At 45.9% G+C, this 9989-nt stretch overlaps 1 protein-coding gene across 1 annotated transcript in view; it reads right to left on the bottom strand.

Moving 5' to 3' along the window:
• Positions 1–6033: 6033 nt before the first annotated feature.
• TRIM29 (tripartite motif containing 29) overlaps positions 6034–9989 on the bottom strand; it is a 23718-nt gene continuing 19762 nt past the window's right edge. Inside the window, exons 8-9 of the mRNA XM_009330406.1 lie at positions 8982–9058; positions 6034–6096 (exon numbers count right to left, since the gene is read on the bottom strand). Of these exons, the coding sequence (XP_009328681.1) occupies positions 6034–6096; positions 8982–9058 (140 nt within the window). The remainder of the gene's footprint in view (positions 6097–8981; positions 9059–9989) is intronic.

Raw genomic sequence — 9989 nt, 5'->3', positions numbered from 1 at the left:
TTGTCAAGTTCTTCCTAGAGCTTGTCAGAGCTCGACTAACCAGGTTTAGGGTCCCAGCCACAGGAAGATTGTCCAACACTGCAATCCAAGGGAGACTGGCTAACACTATCGTAAAGCATCTGGTATCAGGCCTTATCAGAGTCAACGAACAGACCAAGGTAAGAGTTTGACAGAATCTGCCTTAAGTCCTCCCTGAAACATGTCCAACAGCACGGAGCTCAACATCAGCAATGCCAGAGAAGCTGCTCCCTTTGGTCTGTGCCTCTGCCTCCTGAGGAGGGAACTGCAGGCCATGCTTGCCTACCTTCTCAGGGAGAAGGTGTTGTAAACTCCTATTTGCAAGAAGATCTTGCAAAGATCTGAAGATCCTGTAATAACAAGTGATAGAAAGGGCAAAAAGCTTATCCTTCATTACTCTAACATGCAGGCAGCTTTGTCTGACAGTGCATGGCAGCTATTCCAGGACTAGATATAAGATTGATGAAAGTGTGTAAGATTACTAGTTTAAGTGCACTACAATGTGCAAATTAATTACCACAACTATCCATGCATGTTTTATCTGGCTCAAATGTTTTTTTTTTCCCCCCAGGTTAAGGGAAATATTAACCTGTAAGGCGTTTCTTTAAAATTCTTTCTATTTAGAAGAATTATTTCAACAATTCTTTCCATTGAGTTAATTGGAGAGTTGTTTAAACATCCAAGTAGAGGAAAAAGCTGGGGTTAAAAGAACATATTGAACCAGTTTTGTATTTCTCATTGTTATTTTTTGGGGTGCTGTCTGGATGACTGTGCTGTGAGACGTGGGCCTCGCTTGTACCAGGCAATAGAGTGTTTTCTGCTTGTCTGTCTGTGAGCTGTGGTGAGCTGGTCCAGGAGAGCTGACCAAGATGAAAAAGCTTTTTCTTGTGATACGTTGAGGTAGCAGAATTACCGGTTGTACCATATCTGCAGGTGCTAAGTATTTCCTGTTCATTTCCACCCCCAGTCCCACGTGTGACACATGCACGTATTTAACTTTACAAATAGTAAGTGATCTCTTGAAGGCAGGTCCTGAGCTAGCCCCCAAGATTATGAAATATTCAGGGCCGAATTTGGACCTTGACTTGAGGGTCTGAAACTGGTGTCACTGTGGCCACTGGCTCCAGCCTGGTCTGGAGGAAATGCTCTGTTATGCTGCATCATTTCAAGGTCTGTAACCTGAAGAGCTAAGTCTAAAGATCAGATTCTTGGCAATGAAAATTCAGAAGCTATCATAGTCTTCGATTGAACATCCCAATAGTTTTATTAAGGACGTGTCCCTGTATTTTATGCTTGCTAATTAGCAAATTCAAACACTTTATTTCTGTGTTATCTTTGTGCAAGAGAGTGGCAAATTTGTCATTAAAATATTGCAAAAATTTAAAGGTTCACAAGCAATTAGATTTTATTATTCTTGTTTATGCCCCTGAAGAATTGTTCATTTTAAAACTTTATAGTTAATATGTACAAAGATAAAACAGTGGCCTGTCTTACTCTGGGGACAGAAGTCAAGTGATTGAGTGAGCTGAATGAATTATTAAAGATCATCAGCTTTTGGAGCTACTTGCATTGATTCTTAGCTGACTATTGCAGCCCATTTATATCCAAGAAGAGGGTCTGTCCCCGTGTTATTTACGTTTCCCTTCCTTATTTACGTTGGACTAGCAGAGATCATGCATCATTCTAGTTCAGAAGCCCGGAATTACATACCTGCTAGCAAAATCCAGCATAAACTTGCTCTTATTTGTGTGACAGGCCCTTTCTTCTTTGATTGCCTAAAGGCTACCATTACAGTCAGATAGCCAGTTATGCAGTAACGCACCCTGCTTGAACTGCACGGAGGGTGCTTTGGGCCGGTGCCGGGTGCGGGCAAGGGGCTGGGGTGGCTCTGGCGGGCAGCGGTGGGTTTACAGATAAAGTCTGCACTGAGAAACCGTCTCCTCTGTGCCGAGAAGCTAGACCCAGAAGCCTAAGCTTTAAGGAAACTGCAAATTGCTGGGGGTGAAAGAGGGAGAAGACCGCTCTTGATTTCATCAGCCCTCCAAGGAGAGGTCACGGCTGCTCACTTCCCTCTGAGTCACCCTGACTGTAAATTCTGTCATTGAGCCTTGCTCTGACAGCCCAGATTTGGGTGTCCAAGTGTCCTCTGCCCTTCTGCAGCTGCTGGCTGGATCGGAGAGACCCATCACCCCCGTCCCTTCTCCCAGGGATCTCCTTGGGATGGAGAGCTGACGCCTGACCCCAGATCCAACCCTTCTGGTCTGCCCGAGTAGAGGGAGGTGAGCAGTCCTGTCTCCTTCAGCTGGGCTGGCTGTCCTCGGTCTCCAAGCCAGGTGTGCAGCAGTGCTGAGCTCAGACCGCGCTTCCAGGCTGCGACGATCATTATGGCCTGTCTGGGGCTGCTCTGACTAGATTCCCTAAGCAGGCACGACACAGCCCTGCAGCTGCGAGGTTCATTACTCCATCCCCACGCTGCTGGTGCGGCCAGTCCTGCTCACTGCCTCTGACTGCTCAGACGACGAGCTCCGTTATTTTTTCTAGTGTCAGAGAGTCCAGGAGTGCAGAGTGCGCTTATAACTTGCTCTTCTCATGCTTAAGTGGTGGAACTGAGATGTTTGCAGCAATTTCAGGACAGGAAGAAGATTTCTCTTTGATTGCTTTTTAATCACAGTAATAACAGTAATGGAGGCAGTGAGTGGAATTGATGGGAAAGAGCTGAGTTCTGTTCTCTGGTAGCTCCCATGTGGGGTAAACAAGGAGGATTTACTGGCTTCTCAAGTGAATTAGTAGTATCCTCGCTCTTCAGGAATGACTGTCAGCAATGTCTGGGGAAAAATAGCTAGTATCCAGCACCTGGGAGAAGAAATATGCCAGGCATCCTTTGGAAAGCTCCCTGCTTTAGTGTATCTAGGGTAAACGAATAAACCTTGCCTGCCTCTGTTCTTGTCCCCACAGATTCACGTGTACAATTGCTCTTTTAAGCAGCTGTCAGGGCTACCTCTATGCATGTCTGGCCTTGAATCCGCGTCTTTAGCAGCCTGCAAAGGATTTATTCTCTCCCTCAGAGACAAGAGAAGCCATGATCTAGGCAAGAAATTTGAGCTGTGCAGAACTGGAGGCCTATATCCCCAGAAGGGTTGAAGTGGGTGGAGGGTCCCAATGGTGCCCAGAACCAACCTCCTGGGGAGACTCGGGTCCAGGCTGGGGCAGAACAGTGCCTCAGCTCAGCAGGTCTCCTCGCAGCCTGGTCTCTCCCAGGCTGATTTTGGCCTGTGCATATGTGAGCAAGCGCTTTCCTCTGGTGGGAACTGGTGAGGTTTAACTCTGGCAGGGGAGAGGCACTGAGATCACAACCAACCACAGGCTGAGGGGTTTCTAGAAATGCTCTTGCAGGGAAGGACTTGTGTGGCACTGGTGTTTGGGAACTGACCTAGCTGGGCATATCTGCAGGGGAGGCTCAAGGTGTATTATACTAGCAGTGTGTGCATCAGTCTGGCTTTGACCTTCAAGGATGTGGGAATTTTCTCTGAGCTGACATGACCCTGACTCAAAATATCCAGAAAGCAGTGAAAAGAAAGCCTCTAGGAGTTGGGAAAATGGGTTCTCCAAGCTCCTTGCTCATCTAAAGAATATTTTGAAGAGACTTAACCTCACTGAGACTCTTACAAGCATACAAACACCAAAGACAGAGACCTCATTCCCAGGGTTTTTGGTCAGACATGGAGCTTTCTCCTTTATTTCTGCAGTATGTTGCGCACGTGAAGGGCCTCATTTACATCAGCGCAGTCGCGTCCTGTCTGAGGAGGTGGAATTCCTCTTGCTTTGCTGATCAAGACAAACACGATAAAAACAGTTCATGCACGATACACCTCGAAGCCGCGCTGCTAGTTCCCTGGGACTGTGAGGTGCAGCGGGGCCGGAGCTGTGCCCCGTCTTCCACTCCTCCGGTGGGGCAAAGGACTGCGAGGAGACCAGCGGGGCTGGAAGGGGAGGCCCAGGCTAACAGAAACGGGGAGCAGCTCTGTTCCTGTCGCCGGAGTGTGCCAGCGTGAGAAGTCGTGTGTGCGAGGTCTGAGTGAGGCCCTTGAAGCGAGGAGAGGGAGGGGAGCAAACAGGGCTGCAGTGGTGGGGGAGGGCAGAGCCGGCGGGGAGGGGGTAGTGGGAGGAAGGGGACACTCGCTTCTTCAGGCCAGTCGTTTATGTGCTGGGCAAGGGGCAGTGCAGACCCCGGCTGACACCGCAGCAGGCTTTCTTCAGGGCAGGGAAGAAGGGGGGGGTGGATTTTAACATCCGAGTTTTGGAGGAGGAGGAGGGATCATGCCCACATTTTGGAGAATAGAAGGAGGTGGTGGAAGCTTTTACTAGAACATAAGGGACCCCAGTGATTACTGGACGCCTGCTCGGGAGCAAAACAAACAGTTGGATTGGGGGGGGGCTTATTTTATCCTTTAACACACATACTCAAACCCCTCAGTGTATTTCCTAGCAACTCTATCCCAGTTTCCTTCTCTTCACGTCCTTCCCTACCATGCTATCCCCTTCCCCTCTGGTCATTAAGGAAAAAAAATAATTATAAGTGCCATTTCAAGTATTCTGGAGCAACCAACTTTGGGCCTCAGAACTTTTGTCTGAGATGTTGGATTAAAAAGCAGCAAGTATTTTTGCATGGGGATTAGCAAGAAAGTAATTTTCAGAGAGCGATAGGCATGACCTCTCTCAGCAAGGTGTTGCAAGCATTTGGGGGTAGGAGAGGTGGGGGAAGCCATTCCAAAACCCGCTTGAACAGAGCAAACCATGAAAACTAGCTGTCAGGTCTTGGTTCTCTGTTCTGCAGCTGCTTATCACCATTTGAGGGCTCTGATCCTGCAATGGGCCATCTGCTCCCACTGACTGGCCTGGGGAGGTTTTTGCATAGCATGGACCCAACAACAGCATTGTCCAAGGGGAAGGAAAATAATTTCAGCGAGATCATGGAAAGGTTAACCGGCCCTGGCTGGTTTGCAGGCTGGGTGCTGATGTGATTCATCTATCTAGGGGACAAATAAAAAATATTATCCCAATCAAAAAGCTGTGGTACTAATTCCCATTGCAGAAAAAATACCTGAACCACAATAGATAAATCAATTTTGTTTTAGGGGAATTAAAAAAACACAACAAAACAAAAAAGCACCCAACACCTATGGCATCTAATCAATCTTACATTAGTAGGATGGATTTTCTTTTTATTTCTTAATTTGAAAAGGTGGCTGGAGGGGTACTTTAATGGGATAGAAAGCCTCTCTGCCCTCCACCAGTAGCTGGCCTTGGGCTGTAGCAGCTCCAAATAGGTCCTGTTGGCTGGCTTTTTTTGGAAGGCAGCAGGAGCAGAGCTGAGCTGACGAAGGGCCCCGAGGAAGCATGCCACCACCGGCATGGGCTGGAGGGAGTCTGCAGGGATCTCAGGGAGGTGGCAGCGCTGGACCTGATCCCAGTGAGAGCTGTGTGTCCCTGTCTGAGGCAGGGACGGGTGACGGGGTAGAGAGGCATGGGAAGAGCTTTAGCCCGTCACTGCTCCCAGTTGGCTGAGGCCTCTCCATTCCAGGAAGACCTTTGGCTCCCCCCAGATTGGGACCTTTCACCAGGACTTAATAGCTATGGTCATATAAACACACTCAGGACAAGGGGGCAACTGGTATAGCAGAGTGGGGAGGGTGCTACCCAAGCATGCATGCTTCCCAGGAGAAGCAGAGCAGCTCGCTCTGCAGAGGCAAAAGGAAGGGCATTGACAGAGAGGGAATAAGGAGGCGACAGCAGAGGATGGAGTTACATTGTTAAGGCCTGCAGAGCTTTCAAGGTGATTGGGTGATTTGGAAAAAGTCCTCGTCTCCTCTAGTAAAGGCTATTCCCTTCTGCACCTTCCCTCTCCCTGGCAGAGATTAGAGCAGTAAGGTTAATACAGTAGCAGGTACATCCATGAAAATCCGCAGCTGAGTCTTCACTCCAAGTGCTGCCAGCTCTTCCCTAAATCTTCAGGAATCATGGTGCCTCGTTGGAAGTGGCTCCATTGCCTTTGTTGACGTAAAAGGGGCGGTAATGTGACTGCAATGGAGAATTTGGGGCATGTGAGTTTGACCTACCTTCTTTTTCTGACTGCCTATACTTCACCCTCCTAGGTAGCCCAACCTTAACATACTCCTATCTTGACACCTTCAATCTTTCCTCTTGCAGAGCAACACCGCCTCTTTTCACTACTGGAAGTGCTGGAGTGATCAAATGCAAATGGTGTTGCTTTTGGATTTATGCACATGCTTTGCATGGACTTCATTCCTGAGCCAAATGATCTGTGCATCATATAAAATCTCAGACTGTGACTCATGGTTTGATGAGAGGTTTCTGGGAGAAGAGGAATGTCACCTTTATTTTTATGCTTCTGTCAGTGTCTTTTAATTGCTCACTAACCTGAGAACTCATGGGAATTTTCACACTTAAAGCTATGCACGATTATGCGAGTGATCAACTAAGTTGCTTGGTATTTATTTGTGCTCTTTGGCTGGCAAGCCAAAACTCTTGTGCATGGAAATTCTCGCACAATGGTGTATTGTTTATTTGCGCCTCCACATGTTGCAGGGCCCAGTACTAAATGTTTGTGTAAACAGAAGCATAAGTGGAGAGATGGGGCAGAACCTAAAGGAATTGCCATTTTCCTGTCTGTTTACTGCAGTCCCTAATTGTATCTCTTTTCATCGGGACCTACCCCTGGAATTTCACTCTTATCTGCACCATTACAAATAAGAAACATGTGGCAAAGTTGTCGTGTAGCCTAGTGTTGGCTTGGAATCATTGCAAAACACAAAAGCCAATTTATTGACTGTGATAGCTGGTTGCACTGTTTAAGGCAAAATCTTTAGCCTGGATAAGAATATGCTTACACCAATGAAGCAGTGACCAAGGAATCAGGAACAACTGTGGTTTTGTAATGTCTGATCTGTCTTAGGTTTGATCCGCTGCCCAGGTCTCTGTTGCAGAAGGTGGGAGAGACCTCACAGGAACATGCTGGTACATTTTTGTGCAGCGCACTGGTTGATATTGGGCATTGCAGGAGGCTGGGAGGATGGGCAGAGCAAACCCAACCTATCTTGCTGCTCAGTGCTGTCTCCCAATACCTCCTGCTCAATGTTCCCTTTTGTTGAACAACTTTTCATTTTATGGCTTTAATTTCCAATGTAATTAAGAGATGGAAGAAGGGGGCTTCATTTTAAAGAACTCCCTCTGGGTTAAAAAGACATTCCTCCTTAAAAATAGTCCTTTGTGAAAATTCATATTTACAGAGCTTTTAGAATGTGTATTACTTAAATACATATTTAAGACTATTTTAAAGGCTAGATTATTGGCCCAATAGACCATAAAAGCTTCTGCAGAGCTACTGCAGTCCAGAGCATGTATTTCTATTTTGGGACTTTTTAATGCTTATATTATCAACTCAGTTGTGAGGTTCAGGGCTATCTGGTGAATATAGGCTAGAAAAATAAAATAGCCACTACAAGTGTATGCATGAGAGAGAAAGGGAGACAGAAAAAGGCTGGTGGCTTCGTGTGGGAGAAGTTACCCAGGCTTTCTCTATGGGGATTAAGGAAAGCATGGGTTGTGTTCATGGAGCACAGCACACTGACTGTCGTGCAGTGGGGTGCGTATTACTAAGACGACCATCCTCACATCCACCAGTGCCCACTGCTAACAGAGACTTCACTTTCCTTGACCAGACTTCCCCAGTATAACACCACTATTAGGGAGGATAGGTTGGTATCTAAAATCACTGGGAAGAGTCTCCATCTGAGCACACACATGATGAAGTAAACGATCTTTTAGAAAGGTGGTGATCAAATATAAGACAGAAGATATTGCAAAACCTTGCTGTTCCTAGGAGATATATTTTGCTGTAACACATTCAGAGACTCAAGGCTGGATTTTCTGAAAGTGGTACAGTCTACCAAGGAACACCCCTTTCTCTGGCATTCATCTCCTGGTGGGGCCTTGAAAATTTAGCAGAGACATACAGCCGCAGTCCTTAGGCGGCCACTTTCTAACGGTTGTGTATTTCCTCTGTTTGCTTCCTTCAGTGTGGGAATGCCCTCGATTCTTGACCCTCTCCTTCTTACAAGTCTTATTTCCTGGGAACAGTAAATAATCTTTCACAAAGGTATAATCAGAATTAAAAAAATAGATTTCATCTGCAGAGATGGGGGCAAAAACTTGACGATCTGAATTCACATTGTGCAAGACCTTAATGCAGCACTGTGTGAATGGATGTTAAGAAAAACAGATGAACTTAGTGTTTCTGTGGTTATGCATTAACTGTTTGTTAACGTTGTATATTTAAGATTACAAGACCTAAAATATCACTGTCCTCTGCCCCTTACAATGCACTGTTACCTGTTTTGTGCTAACAGTGCAAAATGAGTGACTTACAGATGTTCTAGTGATTTTTGATTGTAGTCTGACCCCTCATCTTTGATATTGCATCTGCCCACTGTAGGATGTAATTAGCAAGGTACTTTTATGTGGTTGTCTCTGGTGTCACTTACACGATCTGTACTTTCTAGATGTCACAGACTGCTGAGAGTGTATAATAGCCCTGCAGGGAGGAAAAGTACTACAGATAGCAGCATGTGTGCTATAGTGTTTGTATAGCTTCTAGAAGCCTGGATCAAATTTTAGACCAGGGCAAAATCTTTTCAAAATGTCATTTTGAATTATTGATTATTCCTACAACCCAGAAATGTGGAGGCAGGGGGGTTAATCTGTATCCCTCTGTGGATGCAGTTAACCACAGAAAAAAAATAATAGAAGCTGTTGACTTGAAGCTTCTACTTTCCCATCTCCAAAGGACCCAAGCCCTAGACTCTGAAGTCTCAGGTATCCCTAGAACAGATAGTTCTCTTGCTGAAGCTGTGCACATGCTTTCACACCAAAGGTATATTTCTTACCAATACAGACTGCTTAGAGGATTTCCATGTCTGTGGCGTCACCTTTGCAGACTGATGTCTCACTATTGAAGGATAAGCTGTGACAACATAAAACAGCCTGTTATAGATCGGTCCCTGCACCATCCCCGTCTCCCCTTGCGAGCATCAAGATGAGTAGCTGGACTGGAAGTGCCACATAATTAGTATTGCATTGCTTAACATTGAAATGCAGCCATTTCCGGGGTGGGACACAACAGCCGTCAGACAGATGCCTATTCTGCCACCCAATCAGTTAGGAAAAGGGAGTAAAGAAGGTCTGTCTAATTAAAATATCTGAGGAATGCAGAGACGTGGATTGCAATCAGTCCAATTAAGTTTAGGCCAAGTCCCGAACTAAGCATTCTGACTCTTGCAAAGAACACTATAGGCTGTTTAATTAGTGCAAAGAGCTGAGGCCTGCGTTTCATGTCAGAAATTAATGACAGTACCTCTGGCAGTGTGATAAGCCCTAACCCCCTTCTACCACACCAGCTCTATTCTGATTCAAAAGTAATACCAGCCCTGCTGTGAATCACAACCAGTTTCAGTGCTATCAGGCAATGGCCTTTCCTCACCATCTCCCATTCGTAAATTAATCAGACCTGATTCTGCTTGGCAGGTGCTGATGCTCTTGGATTCTACCTCTGGTGCCCTTGAACTAGTGGGTAGTGAAAAGAGGATTATGAGATGGTGAATGGGGGATTCTGGTTCAGATGAAGGAGGACAGGCACCTACTGCATATGTTTTTTTAAAGCTTGGCTCAGTGCCTATTATTCTTTCAGGATAATAGCTGTTCTAAAACACTGATGAAGCTAGAGGGGTAAATGGCCATGAACATAATTTCCTGGTATCTTTTTCTCCCTGGTCCCTACACCTCTAAAATAATCTAAAATTCTTATCTCTACCCATTACAAACAAAATTTAAAACCCTTTCAACTATTCACTAGATATAACTTTTAATACTTTTTAACACTCTGTAAAACTCCTGTA

This window comes from Pygoscelis adeliae, unplaced genomic scaffold (assembly GCF_000699105.1).
Source record: "Pygoscelis adeliae isolate BGI_AS28 unplaced genomic scaffold, ASM69910v1 Scaffold608, whole genome shotgun sequence".
Taxonomy (NCBI): domain Eukaryota; kingdom Metazoa; phylum Chordata; class Aves; order Sphenisciformes; family Spheniscidae; genus Pygoscelis; species Pygoscelis adeliae.
This window is presented reverse-complemented; position numbering and strand designations above follow the sequence as displayed.